The sequence below is a fragment of the Haliotis asinina genome, chromosome 10, assembly GCF_037392515.1.
Source record: "Haliotis asinina isolate JCU_RB_2024 chromosome 10, JCU_Hal_asi_v2, whole genome shotgun sequence".
NCBI lineage: Eukaryota > Metazoa > Mollusca > Gastropoda > Lepetellida > Haliotidae > Haliotis > Haliotis asinina.
In genome coordinates this window covers 23,361,209-23,384,663 of record NC_090289.1, presented here as the reverse complement: position 1 = coordinate 23,384,663, position 23,455 = coordinate 23,361,209, and the positions used below count along the sequence as shown (strand labels likewise).

Sequence of the window (23,455 nt, the reverse complement as noted above, 5' to 3'; positions counted from 1 at the left end):
AACATGCTTCATCTCAAATCCTCTGTTTGTAATTATATGAAGATAGTCACAATAAATAAAAGTCCAAAGTAACACTATCTGCAGCAACATCATTGGATAAATATCCAGTTTTAGATTTTAAAAAGATTCTTGGGTGTTTACATTTGCGACAACCGAAACTCGTGTTACTTCTGATCAAGGGGACGGATTCAGAGGATTGACCAAGACAGTTTCCTCTTATGGATTGTACTACATTTTGTTTTGCTTCATGAACGATCTGTGTTAAATGGCGACGCCAAGGCCCGAGGCAGGAAAAGCTGGAACGACTCACGTTAGCTTCGTGTGCCAACGATGTCGCCAGCCCTTGAAATTAGATTCATCATTTCAGTCACTGGATCAAAAAGTCCTGACGGAGTTAACAGGTGGATTATACACCTAAACAAATACTATTCTTGATAATTCCTCATATAAAAGGCAGATCTACATATGCTTAGTTTTCAGGTACATGTAACTATGAGAAAATATAGTTGGCATGATTAAATTAATAAAAGTATGCCAAAGTATGAACCTGCTAATAAGTGTGATAAATCACTGTACTTAGCAAAGTGTAAAAGTCTTGTTAACATGACAGGTTCTCTATGTTTATGTTGTAGCTCCTCTAGCATGTGCTGTGGAATCAGAAGATGCTGATCAACTTATCAGGGAGAAAGTGGTGGTAGGTACCCGGATTGTATGGATATAACAACTGACGGATACAATTTGGCCACAGGTTTCCATACCTATTACATGTAATTAGTTGTTATTCGGACTGTCACATATTGGCCGCCGATACAATTTAACATGCCTAGAATGATCTTCAATCATGAAGTATATTCATTTTTGTACAGATAATTGGTATGAGAGTTGTTGGTGAAAAGGATTTTTGCACTTAACCATTAATACATGCATCAGTCTGTGATATGGTGTTCGTTTCTTTTCTGGCAGTGATCAAAGTAAACGTGTGAATGAGTGATGTACACCTGAAAAAAAACCTTTTGATATGCTTTGAAGGTACCTTCCATTTACAGTTTCACTTCTACAAAGTCTCTTCAAATTTTCTGATGTACCAAATCACTATGATAAGTTCCTAATTATGAGATTAATCTGTCATGGTGTGGCCACTGCAATCAAGAGTCTATCCCAGCATATTGCATTATTGGAGAGTAGCCAGTCAGTATTGGGTACGTTTCGTGTACATCGAGAAAGTATCATTTTTCTCGGCTGATTATGGTGAAGGTAATGTAAAACCACTTTGAATAAAAATATCTCATTTGCCCTTAGAAATGGGGAAAATTAAGTTACGGGGCAAGACAGCAGTTTCAGACCATACATATATGGTGTTAAATGTTTCCATTATTATATAAATGCATGAGAAGACAGTTAGCATAAATTAGAAACACATATTTGTTAATGAAGTGAAATCTTGACATACCGGGATAGGGTGTCTTCTCTTATGTCCACGTCAGTCATACTTAAGCGAGGGACAAAATTAGTCTGTGGTCAGTCGGTCAGAAGCTTTCTTGAGACACACACGTCAGTCTGTACACTCTGGGAATGGGACATAGGTTAAAAAAGAGAGTGAGTGCTTTCTCAAGTGTTGCTAAAGTCATCGTTTATATCAAACCGGCGGGGTGATATAACTTGAGACAGTTTGTTTAGGAAAGATGACCATATCAAGTGACAGTGTTGAACATTGTATCCCTCCATATTGCCTTGAAACAGGTTCATTTCTTTAGATCTGTCAGAGGACTAATTGAATAATGTCTGAAAATTGTTGTAGATCACATCTGTCCAAAATACTTCTCCATTGTTGTATTCAATATTGGCTGTTACTTGTCACTTGGTTAATTTGAAATAGAGATTTGAAACTTTTCAGGGCTTTGTTTATCTTTACTTCCTAACTTTAGTCAGATTAGGAAGCAGGTGAGGTAATTTATCACCTGGCCATAGTTCACATGACAGTTAACTTCAGAGTTTCTTCAGCTCTAACTGTTTTGTCAAGGCATGAACTGAGGGTGTGACATCATGCATGCATGATTCAAACACACAACCATTGACATACTGACCCCTTATACAGATGAAGTGGTTTGATCATCTGAAGGCCTACCTGCAACTTTGCAGGATTTTATTTCTCTGCATGATACTGACACTGATGATATTTCTGAGATGTATCGAGGCACACTTGTATTGGTTCATATTTTATTCAATGTTGTGTCTGTATTTTTCTTCTCCAGTCGAAGCTACTATTACTACACAAGGTCGTGTTTAAACCAACATTTATCTCTTGCAGGACTTTGAGTATGAAGAAGATGGAAATCTTGTGAGGAAGGTCATTGGCCCCACAGAGTAGGAGAATTACTTCTTTAACATCTGAATACATGACACATTTTATGGATAACAACTTCTTTTTTATTCTTTACACGCACATACTTTAATAAACACTGAAACGTTGTGTAAAGAATAGAAAAGAAGTTGTCACACATAAAAGTTAAAATGTGTTGTATTCATGTTCGACAAACTTATAAATGCCTTTCAAAAACCTCTTTCGTTAACATTTGTTTAGTATTTAATAAAAAGTGTATGTTGTTATAATAACTACAGGGAGAGATGTTAGGTTGATGATTATAAAACTTAATGCAAGTTGGAAAGAAGTTGGGAAGTTTTGAAGTGCAAGCAACAGTTGTTTTGTGAATTATAGTTGACAACTATTGATGATGTTGGAAATATTTATTAGTGATGTGGTGGCATTTAGAATGTAGTGACTTCAAACAGAGACTTTGGATACAATATGTGCAACAGTACTAACACTGTTATTTGTTTGTCATACTTACCTGCTTGTGAAACTAGACTAGAAACTTTGTCTATACATGATGGCTATGGAAGTACATATTTGGATGTACTCATAACATGTACAGGGATAAACCTAGGAATGTGTTTTTGTGGGCCAGTGCCCTGCCTGTTGAAAGTTGGGCGGGCCCAAATTCTTGATTCTTGGTCCAAGTGCCCCCCTACCCCATTTAACTGATTTTAAAGTGGGCCCCTTTTAGATTTGGGTGTTTGAAGCTGCCTGTTAAATGTATTTACTGAAATTGTTTGTCAATAAACTGGTTTAATAAGCTCATATTATTTTCCCAGACATGATCATGAACGAAAACCAAAACAGAAAATTACCAGTGAAAGATTTTTAGAAACGCACACTTTCATTTGCTGAACTTATTACAACCAATGAGGGATATTATTGCATGTGGATTAAAACTGATTCACTGAGTAGTCTTCTATGCAACTGTGGTGAATGATAACAATATTTATTGCAGTATAATTACTAAAGCCACACTTGTATTTTTTGGATGCAGCATATTTTGTGTCCACAGGACACAATGAAAATTTCTGTCAGCAGCAATTCATACTTTGATGTGGAAATGCTGCAGAAAAGAATCATAGGTTTATCCCTGCTTGTATATCTTACTGAGTTGATCATGTTCTGTGACTGTGATAGGGATATCGTCTTTTTGTTCACTATGTGTTATCTGGTAGTTGTTTCTGAAGTCTTGAAGGTCACATGCAACCTAAAAACAAACATAATTTGAAACACGATTATCACTTATTCATGACATATAATAAACATTACTGATTGTAAAAAACAAATGAACAAAATTATAAGCATGCAGTCACGAATGAAAAGTGCAATATTTTGTACTTGGGTTTACTTACCTCGGGAGATCGAACCTGGTCAGAGCAGGTGGATGTGCACTCAAGTGTAGCAAAGTCTTTTCATTGGCTGGTTCATTTGCCTTATGCAGAGGGCTCATTGTGTGTATAATAGAGATGATCCATTCAATTGGATTTTGAGAAATAAGGGGAGTAATACGAAATTAAGATTTTTTAATTGATAACTACTTCTTTTATTGTATATGGTGTGATGTACTGTATGGATGCATATACTGTTGTAAAGCAAGAATGATATCACTTATACGAATCCATGTAGAAACGTTGCATCATATACAATAGAAGACATTGTTATCCATAAATAATGTACGTACAGATGTTGGGTTTTGTAAATACATGTTCACTGAATATGTGTTTGAACTTTGATCCAATCAACAAATACTGAGATGATGAACTACTGCGTGACTAGAAACAGTCGTTCTTCAAAGTACAATGCAGGACTTAAAACTGACAATCTGAGTTGGCACCAGTTTCCGTCCAGTCCAGTCATCCATGAAAAATGGATGCAGTTTGTTTCAGCAGTTTCAGCTTCTTATTTATTGCATAGAGCAATGTTTCTATCTAGGTTCTTACATCGTTATCAAGCTAAGAGTGAATACAACCAGATGATAAGTATATATACACTGTATGTTATGACAAACAGATAAACATTAACAACAACATATAATTGGATAACAACTGGTACATAATAGGGAGCGGCCAGTGAAACTGAAAGACTAGGAACAATAAATGAGACTTGTGATGAAGCCAACAAGTTAAAGGTCACATGCAACGTAAAACACAACTTTGCAGATTCTGGTACCTTTCGGTATGCACATACCGAGACAAATCATAAAAAATGCCAATTCAGCCTATAAAGTTGAAAAAAATGCGATGAAAACAAAGCCCGCGAAATCGGAGTTCAAACGTTTCACTAAATTCCCCCCAGCGCTGGGGGGAAAACTGGTTTCAACAGCTGTGCTGCGCTGCGTCCATAACGCATGCGCAGTGAATAGGTTCGCAGAGCTTGAAACAGTATGCATGCCCAGCGGCTGAGGTCGTGAGCAGTAGTCTAATCTTGGTTGTGTACACAAACAAGTAAATAATCTACTCGTTAAGTAAAAAAAACTTGTTGATTGTGGTAACCAGTCTCTGTCACAGAGAAAGATCAGTGTCTGGTTTATTCACACCTATATGTCTGTCTACCTGTCTGCTAAAGACAACATGCAATACACAGCCTCAATCATTGACCATGTGCAATTTGAACTTAACGCCTATCAGACTATACGACATAAAGAAAATAACTTGATTTATGGCGCGTGCACCCGAGTCCCGTCTCTGCTGCATTATGTAATTAGGCACATGTGATACACATGACATGTTTTTATGTCTGTGGGTTGCAAACAAACTACAGCCATTCTTTTCAGATGACTGGATCTGACAGAAACTGGTGCAAACTCTTGTCAGTTTCAAGTCCTGCTTAGTACTTGGACGAATGACACATTTCAGTAGTTTATCATCTCTACTGAAATGATTTTTGATTGGATCGAGCGAAAATTCAGAGAACACGTATTTTCCAAACCCAACATCTCTATACACATTCTTCATGGATAACAACTTCTTTTAGTGTATATGATTTTGTTTGACAACAGTATATGAATCCATACTGAAACGACGGATCAAGTACACAAAAAGAAGTTGTTATCCATAAAGAATCTTACTTTCTTGTGACTGGCTATACTTCTAAAATGCCCATCAAACAGATCATCTTTCTGTACACACAATGAACCCTCAGCATATCAGCAAATGAAACAGCCAATCGGAAGCCGTCGTTACACTTGAGTGCATATCCACCCGCTATGACTAGGTTTGGTCTCCCAAGGGCTTCGTTTCGGGGGTAAGTAAGCCCAAGTACAAAATATTGCACTTTTGAATCGCGATTGTACGCTTATAACTTTGTTTATTTGTTTTTTTAAAAGCAGCAATGTATATTATATGTCATGAATAAGTGATAAATGTGTTTTAATTATGTTTGATTTTTTAACCTTTTTGTGACCTTTAAGTTTATTAAGGGATTAAGTTGTAATAACAAGCTGATTGGGGTTTTTATAGAGTCTGTTGTTTGATTAATTTTTCATAGGTAATGATATGTGGTATCCTTGGTCTCTGTTGATCAACGGTGTGTGTGGTGGATTTCGATGGCTTCCAATAGGTTTCTTTTTTGTGAAGTCTTGATTCTTGGTTGTCACAACCAACATATTTTTTTCATTATTCCATAGACATGTATTAACACATTTCAGTTTTCAAGCTAAGCAGTTTTTAGCAATGAAATTAGTGTTTCTAATGCTACACTTTGTTGAAAACTTGGTTTGCAATAACTGCAGGTATGGGAACAGTGTATTTTTATTACTGCAGACCTAAGAAGCTTGTAATCATGAAAATACATCTCTTGTTCTCCAAGTTCAGCCGCATTAATCCGTGCACGCTTCACTTGCTGTGTTTTTACCGATTCGCCTTCCCTGGTTCAAACTGCTAATCACTGCGTCTGCGCCATGGGCAGCACAGCTGGTGAAGCCACTTTTCCCCCCTAAGGCTTCGGGAAAATTAGTGAATCGTTTGAACTCCAATTTCATGGGGCTTTTTTAATCACATTATTTTTCAACTTCATAGGCTGAATTTGCATTTTTGATAATTTGTTACTGTAAGTCCATACCAAAAGGAATCAGAATCTGCAAAGTTGTGTTTTGCGTTGCATGTGACCTTTAAAACTTGATTGTGTTTACTTAGATCTAACAATGACTCACTTATGCCTTTAGTTGTATAAAGTAGTAATGCCATGACCATATCTGAAGTTAATGTATATGTGATGTAGATGTAACTGTGTTTGTGGCATTCAGTAGGTGTGAGAAAGTACAGCTCTGGTGCATATCATGCAGTTGTATGATGAAGATAAATATGTGTATTGTGAAACATATCTTGTCATTGCTCTATCATTTCACTGGTACTTTTCAGTGAAGTTGACAGCAGCCAGGACTTCACTCTGCTGGGAGAGACTGGGCCTGGTAGCATGGAGAACCTCAGTCACAGACTCAAGGTAAGTAGCGGTCCCTTCTGGCTGCTACCCTGTCCACAGTCTGACTGTCTTCACTAGTCACCACTTCCTAAGCAATAGATGTCAGGGATTATACTGGCAGTGGGAGTTTCATGGTTGGCAGATTTTGAGGTCAGATCATCTAGGTACCTGAGGATGCCTGCTTTGGGCATGATGAACATAGGGCAACTCAATACATGCAAACATCCAACTTAGGCCATCACTGTTTGAGGCATATCAACAAGTGAAAGTCTAAAGAAACAAACGTTTTCCATATCATGACTCAAATGATTTGTGTCTCTATCACATGAGCCAAGATACAAGGAAATCATGGTGTTATGTTCCCAAAGAACCGTAAGAACATCACACCAGAATACACCCCTCCACCACACTTACACACTGGTTTCCCAAATGACAAGCCAGTAACTCTTGCCTTCACACACTCGACTCAACAGGATTATTGTGGGAAGATATTGATGTTTTCTAATCAAAACTATGCCAAACAAATCCTTTGTGTTAATTAAGTTTATTTTTATCTTCTTCATGCATCAATCTATGAATTGATTGAAATGCTAGATGATGAAGATGTCCTTGTACTCTTTTGTGGTGTTAAACATTACTTCGCTGGCCTTGATAAAACATGAAACAGCATGTCATTGTCAAGCTACATATTTCTAAGTATATTTATTCTATAAATGATTCTTTGATGCCTACGTTTTGGACCATAGCCGTTCAGTCTAAGTAAACTTAGTCTCAGTGTATTTCATTACACTCCACCACTGAGTCTTACAAAACCTAGTTGAAGGTCGCATCAGGTAACCTTTAAGCGACTAATGACCATCCAATCAAAAGCGAGACGGTTAAGTAGATTTAACCAATCAGACAACGGCTACTATTTAGGGATCAGAGGGACTTTCAAAATATTCAGGTCACTGACACAGATCTCTCCACAAACAAAAATCAGCATATAATACAATTATTTGATCTGCAGTTTATATACTATGGGGTTTTTGTTGACATGGTTACCATTAGCTAATATTTCCGCAAGATGACATCCTTGAATATTGCCAAAAACACCATTTTCAGCGACTGTTTACTCACCGTTGTCATGGTTGCACATAAGCGGTGTGCATCACCTGAAAGCGAGCATTCGCTAAATAGCATTCGGAATTGTTCAGGTATGAACCTTTTCGAAATATAATGTTCAAAAGGTATGTGCAAATGTCCACTTTCGCGATTTGGTAAGCTGTGTTCTGATTGGTCATTCTCAAAGGTTACCTGACGCGACCTCCCGTAAGGTTTTGTTAGACTCAGTGGTGGAGTGTAAGAAGAAGTACTGAGACTAAGTTTACTTAGACTGATAGCCGTTGTAAATATCTGTGCTCTCTAAATATCATGTTTACATATGTATATGTAAGTGACTGATGTATATTTATGTAATCTTCGAAAATCATTTTGAGTGAACAATCTCTCTCTCTCTGTCTTCAATGGTTTACTTTTGACAGTCTTAACCTCACGATAAGAGAGAGACATATTCCATGAACTACATCTGATAGCAGATTTGTCGTGCAGGCTAAACAAGCCATCACCAGCAGAATGGAGGTTAGATCTGGAAGCATTTTAGCTGGCAGATCGGGAGTAAGGTCTACTGATAGACCTGTTTGCAAGGAGATTCACTGAACAGTGGGCACCCTTCATGTCTCCAGTTCCAGACCCTTCATTTTGTACTGTCAACATGCTAGCAATATCCTGGGATAGTCTTTGCACTCCATCAGTACTCACTCAAAGAGTCATGGGGAATCTTGAGCAAACTAGGAACTTTGGTAGGACTTTATTGGCCTTGAGAATGTGGTTTCCAGGTCTGATAGCTGCTGTCTCCAAACTGGCCAAATCTTCTTCATCCTCATTCACGACAACCTCACACAAGACTGGAACTCTGCTAACTTCATTGTATGTAACATATCAGCCTTCTCAGAGGATATTCAGGTTGAGCACCCTAGGGTGTATCTTTTGTTGTCAGAAGATCTACTAGTAGTAACTAAAATGATAAGACACACTTCCTTCTCTGCGCAGGTGACAAGCTACCTGTTTGACATCATGTCCGGGCAGTCTGAGGTGGACCACCCACTTTGTGAGGTCAGTATCATCTGGTAGAAGACTGCATATGCTTAATTCAATGTGAATCTTGTATCTTACCCCAGAATGATACTTCTCTGCATGACAAAAGAAACATGGAGAAAACAAATATTCCTTTGAAAGGTCTTGGTTTAGATAGCGTGGCACCCAGTTGTGACAAGGTGAATATCATTTCCACCACTTATTGGCTCTTCAACTTAATTATTGCTGAAGTTTGTTAATTTCTTGTGTTGTCATGGCTGCAGGAATGCACAGACAACCTGCTGGATCAGTTGGATCATCAACTGAAAGTGACAGAGGATGAGTGCAAAGATTACAGGTGAGCATTGCCATGCAAACCTATTTAGTATCTTCAGAATGAACTTGCCGAAACTGAATGGTGTGGAATTGTGCATGATAGGTTTAAGTTGAAACTGCAACATGATCATATCCACTCTGATGCTGTATGTGTTGATATATATAGAGACTTCCTGGAGAAGCTGGGTGCATCTGGGGATGAGGTGGATGAGAAGGCCCTTGACAAAGAACTTCAACAGGTTTGTGCAGTTCTCATGTGGTACGGGAAGCTTCACTTTCAGTAGTTTTTAACAGGATAATTGTAAGTACCAACAAAACGTAAATCCATTTGAAATGATAGTTCATTGTATAAGTTTTTGATAGCCCTTCTGGTAATACTTTTTTTGCAGTGTTGGTTCTGTTTTTGATGTGGCATGTTAATGTTGACAGCTTCAAGCAGAGGAGGAGACACTGAAGCAGCAACTGTCCAGTGTGGAGAAGGAGAGGGAGGAGCTAATGGAGCTGATTCAGAACGAGCGGAGGAACACAGAGGAACTGGAGCAGCAGGAGGCAAAGTAAGGGAGACAAATGTGGTTAACAAGGCTTCACAACCACAACCATAAAGCAATTATTATCAGATTTATAATTCCATGTTTTTGATATGGTTCCGTATATTTGCTAAAGAATATGATGGGGAATTATTTAGTCCCTTTTAGACTCGCACCTTATCTAAGTTATGATACGGTCAGAATCATTTTGCTTGAAGTGAATCAGTATTTACAAATTTCTTCCTCAGGTATCGAAAAGATTACAATGAGTACAAGCGCCAGGCATTGGAGCTGGAAGATGAGCAAAGAAGGTGACAGTATGTTCCATTGTATGGAACACTAAAATGAAAGCCAGGTCTTGGCTATTGTATTTAAACACCTTAAGGTGACTTGAAGTAGTGATGGTAAGGCTGCTTTGTTGTGAGACACTCAGCATTGTATTTCTTAACCCAAAGTGGAATGGTGTATGTGAAAGTGGTTTCTTTAGATGTTTAGGAATATATATCACAGAGAGTGTAAGTCACAATCTAGCTATCGAGTCAGGAGATCAGAATCAAAGCCTGAGTCAGCAGATTCCCTCACCTTCTTTCAGTGTCGACAACCAGCTTCGGTACGCCCAGGCTCAACTCGATAAATTGAAGAAAACCAATGTGTTCAATGCAACATTTCATATCTGGTGAGTACATTTAGTTCAAGGAATGTTTTTAGTCAGATTTTTAAAACACATTTTTTTGTCCATTTCATGTAGTGAGTGCTCATGATTTTGACTCAAGGTATTTGAATCCATCTGTTTCAGGCACTCTGGACATTTTGGCACCATAAATAACTTCCGTCTTGGCCGTCTTCCTAGTGTGCCAGTGAGTGAGTCTGTGTGGTATATGTTGGAATGCAGTAGCTTATGTGAACTGGCTGGTATCTGTGATGTCAGTGTCAAGGACAAGGTTGTAGCTGTAGCTTATTCGGCACATTCAAGTTTGTGAAACTATTACTGCAGATTATAGCACTGATACATAATGACTTGTTTAGAGGAAACTCATCTTGATGTGCAAAAGTCTAACTTTTCTAACCTGCTTCAAATTAAATTTGATTATTGAACTAAATGTTTCATCTCATATCCAAGCAGCTTGTATGGTAGAACTTGATAAGTGGCTGTATCCTTCTTGTAACACCCTACTGCTGTTTGTATAGGTTGACTGGAATGAGATCAATGCAGCCTGGGGTCAGACTGTGCTGCTGTTACATTCACTGGCCAGAAAGATGAACCTCACATTCCAAAGGTAACATCCTGTCACATACATGCAGGAACTACTGAATATCAAACCAAAATATTTAATCAAAATTCTTAGCAATCTTTATTCTACAACAGTGTCAAAACATGCAGTATGGAAATGGTTTCAGTGGATAATATAGTAATCAGGTCCAGTATGTCCAAGGCAGTATTGACACCAGTTCCATCATCAGTATACAGTATACTTACATCTCCAATTTCATGTTTATAGGATCATTTACAATATATTATGTATTTCCAAAGCACAGTTTGTGTTTTTAGTGTATCGGTAGATTTCAGGAATCTATCACCTTAGCCCATCTGACTGTACAAGAAACTTGACATCTTGATGCCTCACCACATTTCTACCTGTATTGCATCTGTATCCAATTGTAACACATCTATCTGTACTTAACAGGTCTGAATCTGGAAGTGTCTTTCTGTTCACAATGTGGTCCACATCACTTAAACACTGCGTACAGGACTGAAAGATTGTTAGACTTGTGCTTGGTTGAGACTGTTTTGTGTTTTGATGATGTGTATGTTTCTCTGTGAAGTTACAAATCAAATGTTTGCTGATATTTTGAATATTTGTAATTATTTTGAAATAGAACCAAATAGGATTGGGCACCACACAAGTACATTAATTTGAGATATGATGTATCTTTGTAAACGATAAAACAGTAGTCCTGGGGTTTGTTGAAGTGTAAAACCATGAGCAGGTGAAGAGCTCTCTCTCATATAAACCTGAGAGTCTATGAAGGACCCTAAAGAGCTAGCAATGAAGCCAACAGCATAGATGCATAAAGCAAAGTCAGTAACAGCCTATAATACAAAGACCATGCTATAAAAATTTTTTGTGCCATGGCACAGTAAATAGTAAATTTTTTCTTATCCTGACTCATGCTTATTTGCTCTTCTCCTTCCTGTATGAGAAGATAGTGGAACACTTGAAATCCCTTGAAGTTCTCTTCTTTTGAAGTGGATTTAAAATCACACTCACCTACAAGAGGCCTCCCCGATTCCCACCACATCGGTCACATGACCAGCCCTATTTGTCACTCTCTTCTCCATTGCCGGAAGAGACAGTTGGAGTCAACTTGAGTCCCTATACAGCATTTAATATCCTCATATGTTTTGGTCCTTTAGACAAAATTTATCTGTATATGGCTTTACTCTGTATTAATTATCATTACAATATGAAATCGTGGATAAATATATTTTTTTTGTTTTTGAACATGTATTTCATCGTGTGAGATTACGTTTTCATTGATGAAATCATGTTCCTGGTGTAGGTTATGGCTGTCTGTGGCAGATATGAATTAGTAGAATTTTGTTTGTTATTCAAATACGTGCCATACTTTTTTGCATAGATTCTCTCAAGTCATGTCTGTCAATTTGATTCTTATTATGTCTAGTAGCCATGTGCTAACTCCTGCTGATATTTATATTTATAGGGAATCTCCAGACATACCCCGGGGGTGCCGTCAGGATAATAGGGAGACTAGGTCCTAGTTCCAGATGAGGTCGGCATCACAATCAATGTTGTCTCAATCAAAGAGTTGAAGTCATCTATATCTTCCAAGACTAGTCTTCAACCACTAGATACTACTAGATCATCAAAGTCTTTCAGTGATGATATCGTCCCTCCCGACGAACGAGACGTCTCGACTGGTACTTCCAGAGTATAGAGCTTCAGGGAAACAGCGCAAAATGCATCTACAACGACACTGCAACCTTCAGAGAGTCTACTTTTAACACAGACATCGCCAACCAACATCTCCACTCAACACATCGGATGCCTCTGAGAATCTACAGTAACCGCAGCATTTGGACATCGTCAGTCATCAGCAACTGTTGCAGTCACCTTGCTTGATGATTCAACACGAGTGTCGGATGAAGAAGATGGATACTGCCATCAGCTGTATTATCTCAATGCAATTTAGAGGATGCACTGTGTAAATGGTCCCGTTCACGAAGATCTTCACCATCAGCTGTATCATCTCAATGTAGTTTAGACGATGCACTTTGTGAATGCTCCCGTTCGATGCAGTTTACACACTTCATCAACTCTGTTAGTGCAGTCTGATTGGTCCTTGAAAGACAATACCCTGCACAGAAGGCAACTACAGATGTAAACAATCCTTTCAACGTAATTTATCTGGAGGCTTACCATATGACAATTCTGCCACGACAGCCAGTCAGCCATAAATAGACCACACATGGGGTACAGCTCACTCACAACAAAGAGTGTGGGCGATCTGAAGCGATTTCGGTACCAACATCTTCATTACAGACGTGATGTGTACCCGTTCATTCTTCCTCACCATCTGTCTTCATATATATTCAGCTGATTGAAACATTCCTGCATTCAACAAGCAACAGTATTGCATTACCAGAAGTTTGATAAAGTCAGAGTTGAATCTGATGCAATTTCTACATTCTGGGAAGGAAATCTTCGCAACATGAAAATATTGAGACAAGAAGACTGAAGCCATGATAATGCAAGTTCTTCTCTCTCTATCACCACTACGACAGTGGCAGTGTCTTCTCAGTGTACTCACCTCAGTTCAGCATTTGGCTCAAAGGAAAAGACTACAACTACACCCATTGCAATGTTGCAGAGACTTTTTTGACAGAACTGAACTGCAACAGTCATCCTTAAACAGATGCGTTGCTACAAGGTTGGGGTATCCACCTGGAGAACGTGGTAGCGGCAGGAATTTGGACAAGCCACGCACGCACTCTGCATGGCAACCACCTGGAGATGAAAGTTATAATCAACGCAGTACAACACTGGCCGACCGCCTAGAGGTACACACTACTGAGGTCCACACTGACAACTCCACGGTAGCATTATACATCAACAGGCTGGAATCAACAAGATCTCACACACTACCACATCTAAACTTTCAACTGTTTGACATAGTTGACAACTTGAATCTCTACATAAAGGCATGCCACATTCCAGGTATTATACACTGCAGACATTATGTCACACCCTTTACAACCATCTTCAACAGAGTGGATACATCAGGAGGTGTTTCAACTCATCAGTCTGACATTTGGATCACCACAAATAAACATATTTGCCACCAAGTGCAACAGATACCAACATTTGTATCTCTAGTACCGGATCCATTTGCACGGGCAACAGTCGCTGTCATCGTCTCATGGAAAGGAATGAACTTTTATACATTCCCACCTCCAGTCGTACTGCCAAAGGTTATCAGTAAGATAAACTAGACGACGATGCTATCACTGACTTTCATCATGCCTAATGGCCAGGGAGAGAATGGTTTCCAGTAATCATCAAGGAACTAGGACAACCATCACCAAGACTTCCAGAATGGAAGAACCTACTCATCCATCCACGCACCAAACAAGACATCATTCCAAGTACACGTAATGATCTTATCAAAGTCTGTTTAAAACATCAAGGCAGTCACCCTAGCTCTACATAGATCTACTCACACCTTATATGATGATAAATGGGTGCTATTTGAGATATACACCAAGCGGAAGGGCTTCACTGCAAAGGAAGCCACACATACTCAAGCATATTAGAGGAGTAAAAAGTTCTACACTATTGACCTACTTAGCAGCACTCAGCTCTGTCATCACCAAGAGCTCATTCAAGCTGGAAGACCAATAACACAGATTTAAGACACCAGTTTGTGACTTGAATATTATAATTCAGCATCTCACCAGTGACACTTATGAGCCTCCAGATCAGACATCCTTCGATTTGAACAACGCTGTTTCCACTTGCCATAGCTACAGCAGCACAGATGTCAGAAATAAATGCTCTGGACATCAGTTGTGCATGATTCGACACCGATCATCATGAGATTGCGCACCAAGGACTGTCATGGGATTTTACCACCAAAAATCAACTGCCTGGATAACTGGTACAACAATTCCACATTCTGGCATTATTGGCAGTCCTTGGGCTATATGATACACATTACGCCCAGTCAGAGCATTGAACATACATTTTCAGTGAAGTAAGTCAAGGAGACAAAAGTCCAAGGACCTATTCATCCCACTATCTACTGAGACACCTACATAAGTTTCCTGCAACACTATCTCAGTATGGATGAGAGCCGTTAACTGAAGGCTTCCAACCACCACAAAGCGAGAGCCTTGGCATCGACACCTGCTCAACATGAAAACTGCTCGCTAACATCTATAATGGAAGGCTGCTTTTGGAAATCAAATACAGTCTTTGCCAACCACTACCTATAGGACAACGCCACCTAGGACATCACTGGCATTCACCAATTTGGGCCACATGTACCACAACAACTAAAGTTCCCCAAACGCACTGAGTTTCACTTACCCCTTTTTATCATGAGTGATGATGACCCTGTACTTGCAAAGGAGATACTTGTACATGAAGAAGGGTCACAAAGAGTTCCTAGGGATAGCTCATTGGAGAAACTAGTATATCTAAAATCTCACCCTTTATCTTGTGACTTGTTGAGACCAAGATGGTCAATGGAGTAAAATGGTGGAGAGTCCATGCACACAGACTTGCATGAGTGATTATAATCCAGTACTTGAAATGAAGATACTTGTGCATGTGAAGGGTCGCAACTTCTCTTGATAGGAATCTTGACATACAGTTGCATAAGACACTAGCAGGATGCTAGCTGATCTTTATATCATCACATTCCAGTCAGCAATCTCTTCACAAGAAGAGAAGTTGAACTGGATGTGATTCCGCCCTTTCATGCATGAATATTGGAAGAACAGGACTGAATTAAGCTGTAGCAGTTCCCAAAGGCGGGGAAGTACTTGAATTACTTATATGGCAGTCAACAAAATCCATTTTGGTCTGACCCACTGCTGATTCCATCGGATTCTGCAATAATAAGCATGAGTCAGGACAAGGAAAAACATGGAATTTTCATCATAAAATTTATATATTTTAAACAGATCATGACACTTGACATCATGAACTTCAAGGGATTTGAAGTGTTCCACTATCTTCACATAAACGGAGGAAATAAGCATATAAACTTGAGTCAGAATATGTTTGAAATATCAATTTTGTTCAGAAAATTACATTATGGCATGTATGATATCTTTGGTGAAATTACTAGAATTAGGAAAATAGTAGTCCTCATGATTCATTTTGGTAAATGTATATGGTATTTCAGGGGTTCACTCACTAGCCAACAGATGTGAAGGTTACCAATTTTTATCCCCTGGAACATTTGTCATTGGATTTTACATCATTCTTCACATTTCCTTATTTTGTCATGGCAATGTGTGATTCATGGATTACGTCCATGTCCAAGAATGTCAGCAGTGATATTATAGATTAATCAACAGTGACTTGTATTTTGGACAGATTCCGACTAGTGCCGTATGGAAACCACTCCTACCTGGAGTCCCTTTCTGACAAGTCCAAGGAGTTGCCACTGTACGGGTCTGGGGGATTCCGTTTCTTCTGGGACACAAAGTAGGTGGTCATTTTTCCTCCACTTGGGCTATTATAGTCAGTGTTTGATGTTGCCTTGAAGATGGCCTTCCAGTTGTTGTAAATATACATGTGTACACTCAGGTCGCGTAGGTCCGGACCCCGATAATCCGATTCCCACGATATCAGAACAATAACTAGCTGTAACCAATCGTGTTTACTATGTAAACTCATCACCTGTTGTTTCATTAATCTTGTGCTTCACTTTCCGTATCCAGACGTTAATTAGCGGTAACAGATTAGCTAATTACACACAGTTTTGCTTCATTAATCTGGCGGTACATCAGAAAGGTTCGGATAGTCCTCTCACACCGTGAGCCCCATTCAGTTATAATTGTTAAGTGACACTTCCGAGTTGAACACGTTGTTAGTTTGTGATTTTGATCAATTAGTAGATCTCACTTTTGGTTAGTTTGAGTAACGCCTGCCTGCTTACTTGCTGTATAAAACACTGATCGTGTCAAAATGAGATCAGCTGGACGTGACACTTGTCAGTCATAATGGCGTAAAGCAGGTTGTTTTATAAACTCAAACCAAATTACACCCTGGCAACCAAGAAAATGGCTGGCAGTGGATCAGTCAAAATCAAGACGTCATCGCAAATTCGAGAACACCACATCGCACATTCAGCCAATTGATGCTGGCATCATAAGAACATTCAAGGCCCACTACAAGAAATATCTCGTCAAGCATTTGTTCGTATGTTTTTATATTGCCATGTCAAAGGGAAGTTTCAGTAGTCGGTATGTTTCACTATCCAAACATTTTTGTTGAAAAACAGAAGCGTCTGGATTAACGCGGCCAGACTGTACTTCCTTGTGGAATATAGGTTGCTCTCTGTTTGTGATCGATATTCAGTGTCTCTCTGCCTCTAGGGGATCTTTGTTGGTAACAATGCCTTCAATAATCCATATGGTTGCCTTTTCTTCACAATGTGGGCAGAGGCTGCACTTTTCAATTGGTTGTAAGTTCTTAATGACATCACCTATTTTTTCAGATTTGACCAAGCGATGGTGGCCTTCCTGGACTGCTTACAACAGGTTGGTCTTATCACAGACATAATTTATTGCTGAAGGTGCAACAGTACTACAGTATTTGATGTAAACATTATTTATGATCCAGAGATCATTTCAAGTTTTCAAGGAGGGGTTTACTGTTGGTGAAAGATGATGAGAGACAACCTGTCTTTTATTTTGTATATAAACATACTGAGGAAGCATGTGGTACAATGAATTAGGTTTCTGTACTTATTTCAGAATGACAAATGTATGTGTATGAAGTTTACTACCGACAAAAAATGAGGGAACTGATGAAATTAAAGTGAATGTGAAATTGCTCTGAATGTCCACTAAGTCAAATTTGGGCATGAAGTTCAATATCTGGTGTGTCCACCATATTGGCAACACATTCACGACATCTTGATGGCATACTCTTGATTTATTTCGGGATGTCTTCTTTGAGTAGCATTTTTAGAAATTGGTATGATGAGGATGAAGACTTTTATGGATAGATAATTTTTTTCTTGCAATGGATGCGGTATTGGAATCTACACCAAAATGTCACATCCATTGCAAGAAAAAAGTTGTCTATCCATAAAAGTCTTCATCCTCAATTTCTGGATGGCTGCCCATGGTATTGTCACCATTCCTTCTGAAGAGCTGCACCAAGCTGGGCCAGGTTGATGGGTGCGGGGTCCCTGGCTTACACCTTTCGACCAAGGATGTCCCACAGATGTTCAGTTGGTGACAGGTCCGGGGACTTAAAGGGCCAGTCCAATGTCTGTATGCCCTCTCGTCAGAGATTAGCTATTCGTCCTAGAATTCAAAATTCCTGCTGATATTCTAGCCACTGGTGCCACATCGGGATGCAAAATTTCATCAACATATTGCTGACCAGTCAAGAATCGCCTCTTATGTGTAACTCGCCCCACACCATGACACTACCACCCCGATGTTGATCATGGCCAATAATTGCTACTGGCATACTGCTCAACAATACAGCTCAAACAACGTTTTCTGCTATCTGTGAATCTGAGGCAAAACCTTAACTCATGTCAGAACATGGAGTAACACCAATGGCGCAAAGCCTGTCCCTGATGCTGACTTGCCCATGCCTAACTTTGGCACCTATGGTGAGCTGTAAGGATAACACCCTTGAAATTTACACCATGCTTTCAGATGGGCTTGATAGAGCCGGTTTTTAATGGTTTAGTGTGAAATTCATCACCTAGTGAGTGTATGGAATTCCCTATTGACGGCAGGTGCTGATTTGAACCTATTGCATATGGCCTTTTATGTAATGAGACAATGTCGTGGTGTCATTGATTTTGGCTACCATGCCCAGGTCTCATTGCAACTTGAGACAAATGATATTCCCCACCTCTGTCATCCCCACAATTTGCCATTGAGATACTGCTTTGGAGGCATTTTACAGCAACTCCAAGTCTGTTGCATTAGTGATTGTGAGTTCTCCAATACATTTACAAAGGTTGACTTCAGTGTGCACATGCATCACGTGTTGGTAATGCATCAGGTGAAATTTCATTGTCATTGGATGTTGCTTTCAGGTGCAACACTACGGTAACACACCCTTTTAACTCAATGTTTGCTGCATTCAGTTTTTTAGTTCCCTTATTTTTTGTCGATAGTATATGTGAATATACTCATAAATAATCCAGTTAAGCATGGTAAGAAACACACATTGGGATGATAATGTTACACTCCTCCTGTCATATTTCTCCAGGAGTGCTTGTTATGGGTTCAACAGGTATGGGGATACATTTATGATAATATCTGAATCTTCAAGCTTAGCGAGCATGTTTTGTATGTAGTTCAAGGAAGAGGTGGAGCGAGGTGACACGGGCTTCTGTCTACCATACAGGATGGAGAATGGCAAGATTGAAGACTCAAGCACGGGCAACTCCTACTCCATCAAGTGAGTCTGCAGTCATTTGTATAATGATGACTGTGATGGTTGACACTGTATTCATTAACATGACACATTCAGTATGTACAAGTGGAAATCAGAAAGGTCTGAGTCTGGGGCATGTATTCTAACATGGGATATATGTTTGTGTTGATATGACTTGAGACAGTATCCTCATTTCAGCTTGCTTCACTATGTTCAGTTCTGTTGATTTGCTGACAGTTGCCCTATACTATTAGCATTAGAGCCCACATGGTCACATTGTGTTTATTTGAAAACTCTTACTAAAGTGATGAAAGTTACAGTATACTTGGCTCAGAACCTTATTCATACTTACAAATTGATTATCAACCAGATAATACTGACTGTTGATGATCCTGTTATCTAAAGGATGGATACATTTATTGAGAAAGATCTGAAGTTGAATTTTATTACTTTTGTACAAATGTATATGTGAAATGTCAGGAATATGTTTTTTAATCAGCAGACGATGGCGAGGAATGGTATGTACAATCCGCTGAATGACATTTGGTTTAAGCTGTATATTCTTCACGTCTGTTTCCAGAATACAGTTCAACTCTGAGGAGCAGTGGACAAAGGCTCTCAAGTTTATGCTGACCAACCTCAAGTGGGGGCTTGCCTGGGTGTCCTCTCAGTTTGCTAATAAATAGATGCATGACAGTTGATGTCAAACAGCAGCTCGTAAATGCAACATGTCACGGATGTAACATAGACATGACATTCAACACATTCAGCAATCATGAGCCCATGTGATGATTTCCTCACATAATTATAATTACTTTGGAAGTTCTGCCTGTGGATACCTGTGATTTACTTGCAAAATTTCAGATTTCATGGAGATATGTTCAACAGTACAACAGCATGTGAAAAGGCGGTAACTTGAGGACTGTTAATAATTTTGCACCAATTGAAGCGCTGTAGATGAAATATAGATATGTTTATGAGACTTTGTGAGTATTATGTTTCTTGAGTTGCTATGGGATATTGCTGTAGAAACAGGGCGACATGCAATATACAGTGAACGGTGATATTTGAATCTATGTCTGATATGTTCTGTGCCATATTGTTGACACAAGTGTATGATATTTATTTTGACCTACATTCTGTGTGATATATCAGCCTGTTCATAGCTTGCTGGTTTCATGCCACATGTTTGAAGTTAAACCATGAAAACCATTGATTGATTGTAAAACATATGACACGTATGTGAATAACATGAGGCCATGGAACCCCCTGTCAGTTTATGTCTCTCAGTTCAGTGGCTGTAGATCTGTACATCCATTAACCTCATGGTAAATAGATTGTTTGCATCAACTGAAAGATCACTAGTTTCGAATATTTTTCACAGAATTAATACTTTTTGGAAGCTACATGGTTGCACAAGGTCCAGTGAAATGAAACTTCATGTAAATGACAATGACCAAGGTTTATCACCCTCAACAGGTGCAGTGAGGCTACTTGCTGAGACATTCATGACATGTAGATGCTGTCCCACACAGGAACAATTTTATTAAGCTCTTTCTGGGATGAAAGGTGTATTTCTAGCCACAGCGTCTGAAATATATGCTGTCATAACGAAGCGTCCTGGGTCCCAGCTTACAAACATAGCTATTGGCTGTAGAAATGCAGGTTTGTTTTTTGAAGCATAACTCGAAAACCGTTCGATATTTCAGTCTAGTAGTGAAGTGGTGCCTTTAAAGATTGTGCAAATTTTCTGGTTCAGTTCTTGACACTTCACAATTCAGTTACAATACAGGTGCAATAAAGTTATGAACTTTCGTGGGATTTGGTTGGAATAGCTTGAAAACTGTCAAGAATTCAGTATGATTTACAAGTATCCATTATTAATACTGCATGAACATTAGGAATCACTTAAATATCAGGTAAGAATACGCGGGATGCATGTACAAACATGAATAAATGAATTTGTGATTATTCTTGACATTTCATGGGAGATGAACATAAAAAAGGCTGTCAATCCTGTTTGGGTATCATCTCAAGATTGGATGTTCAATGTAGAGCAAAATCACAATCGTTAGCAGACTATGACCTGAAGTGTATGTTATACTCATTATATATCCAAATTCGTAGCTGATTCGTAAATAAATAGGCCTTGTAGGATTCATGAAAGATGAGTTAGCGACTACCAATGAGTTACGATGCCTAAGAATGCCATGCGAATTTGTCACGAACTATCTACGATATCTCTCTAAGGGCAGTCCGTTTTGAACGTATTGCAAGAACTGACGATGACGATGTACTAATTTGTTATTGACTTCTCGAAATAATTACGATTCAACTACAAATTCTCAAATTTGTCATACCTGGGGTTTATGGTCTGTGTAGAATAGAGGCATTATGGCCTTGCATAAGGGCACACTGATATTGGCGTTCCACTCAAACAGGTCACTGCTATTATATGTACTTGTGTTAGACTAATTTCGTCGAAAATATATATCTACTGTACTGTTTAATCCCAACTTCTAAACGTTTAGGACCCGTATATCCGACCTTCGGATGGGTGTAACACAAATTATGGGTTTGCAGGGGCGTGTCTTACGGGACTACCCCTTCTAAACTATTGGAATGTGAGTGCAATATGACAAGGTTTCAGGGTGTTGCAAGAGAAACGCGGACCTACCTGATAATCATGTCTCCCATCGCCTTCAAAGGAGGCACCCCCGACGTGATCCCTCAGAAGCCTGCCTCAGAGTCCCTGAACCACATTATTCTCCATCTGTCTGGGGTTTATTTGTTACCATCAGTAATATATAAATCAGGGACTTCGTGAATTCCCAGAATATCCCAATCGACGCAAGCTCGACGTCTTGTTACGTATATTTCATAAGTGCAGCAGGTGGGCGCACCAAACACTTCCGTGTTAAACGTAATTGTGTCAGTCATGTTTGTGCTTCGGTGCAACAGCGACCATATAATAGATCCATATTATTGTCTCTGGTTACAATACATTTTTCATAGACATTTCATTGAATAGTTTAGTCACTTATTGTCTGGTTAGTGGTAAAACATAGAAATTGAGGGATTTTATGTTTCCAGCATCGAGGAAAACTACTCAGTAATGTAGAATCTGGTAACTGATGAATGCTCCCTACAGCCAGCACACATTGCCAGGGAGATACGATCCTATTTAAGTAGTGACATTATTTCTACATATTCACAAGAAATCTCTGCTAGAAGCAGAGCTGAGTTCACAATTGTTACTCATGAGCAGATATTTGTATCAGTAGTGTTACATGTGTGTGATGTTGAAAAGAAGCGTCAATAAAATATTTTCATTCGTTTGGCAGTTAATCTATGGTCGTGCTCACATCCACTGATTGTACTAGCCTTTCCTTGAGTACCTTCAATTTCAATACCATCAAGCAGTATCTGCATGTGGAACCCAGTTGAAGCTCCTATGACTGTGTCAAAACCTGAATCTACGCAAGAAGAGGTCCAAGAACAAAACCTGTTAAGTACCTGACACATGCAGACTGCATCCATCACAGGTTTTAAAACAATAGAGCGAAATGTGGTTTCAGAAAGGAATTATATTTTACAAATTACAAATCCAAAATTAAATCGTGTTTTGCTTTAAGTGTACCCATAAGTAGCTTCAGCAAATGTTGAAGAAAAATCAAACAGATCTTTTCTTTCATTTGTGTCGGATATTTTGTTCGATGTTTACCGCTATTTCAGTCAACAGTATTACCACCACTGTGGTTATTGTTATTATATTGATATTACCATCACTGTGGTTATTGCTACTATCACTGGTGCATCTAGGTGAATATTACCATCACTGATTATTGGTTCTTTCACTGCTGCAGCCTGGTGAATATTACCATCACTGTGGTTATTGCTACTATCACTGGTGCATCTAGGTGAATATTACCATCACTGATTATTGGTTCTTTCACTGCTGCAGCCTGGTGAATATTACCATCACTGTGGTTATTGCTATACTGTTCAAAATAAGT

At 39.0% G+C, this 23,455-nt stretch overlaps 1 protein-coding gene across 1 annotated transcript; it reads left to right on the top strand.

The window, feature by feature from the left end:
- Window positions 1–150: 150 nt before the first annotated feature.
- Window positions 151–22,784, top strand: LOC137297880 (beclin-1-like). Its single transcript, XM_067829851.1, has 16 exons — window positions 151–401; window positions 633–694; window positions 2,309–2,364; window positions 6,736–6,817; window positions 8,888–8,950; window positions 9,196–9,269; window positions 9,414–9,486; window positions 9,677–9,801; window positions 10,023–10,085; window positions 10,367–10,450; window positions 10,571–10,631; window positions 10,963–11,051; window positions 16,401–16,511; window positions 17,527–17,569; window positions 19,360–19,463; window positions 20,020–22,784. Exons 1-16 carry the CDS (start codon window positions 266–268, stop codon window positions 20,123–20,125), a joined length of 1,332 nt encoding a protein of 443 aa, XP_067685952.1. The 5' UTR covers window positions 151–265; the 3' UTR covers window positions 20,126–22,784.
- Window positions 22,785–23,455: the final 671 nt, after the last annotated feature.

Coding starts and splice junctions, on each gene's coding strand:
- LOC137297880 (XM_067829851.1), top strand. CDS start 266: ATGGCGACGCCAAGGCCCGAGGCAGGAAAAGCTGGAACGACTCACGTT. Junction 402..632: donor AGTCCTGACGGAGTTAACAG/GTGGATTATACA, acceptor TTTATGTTGTAG/CTCCTCTAGCATGTGCTGTG. Junction 10,086..10,366: donor CTGGAAGATGAGCAAAGAAG/GTGACAGTATGT, acceptor ACCTTCTTTCAG/TGTCGACAACCAGCTTCGGT.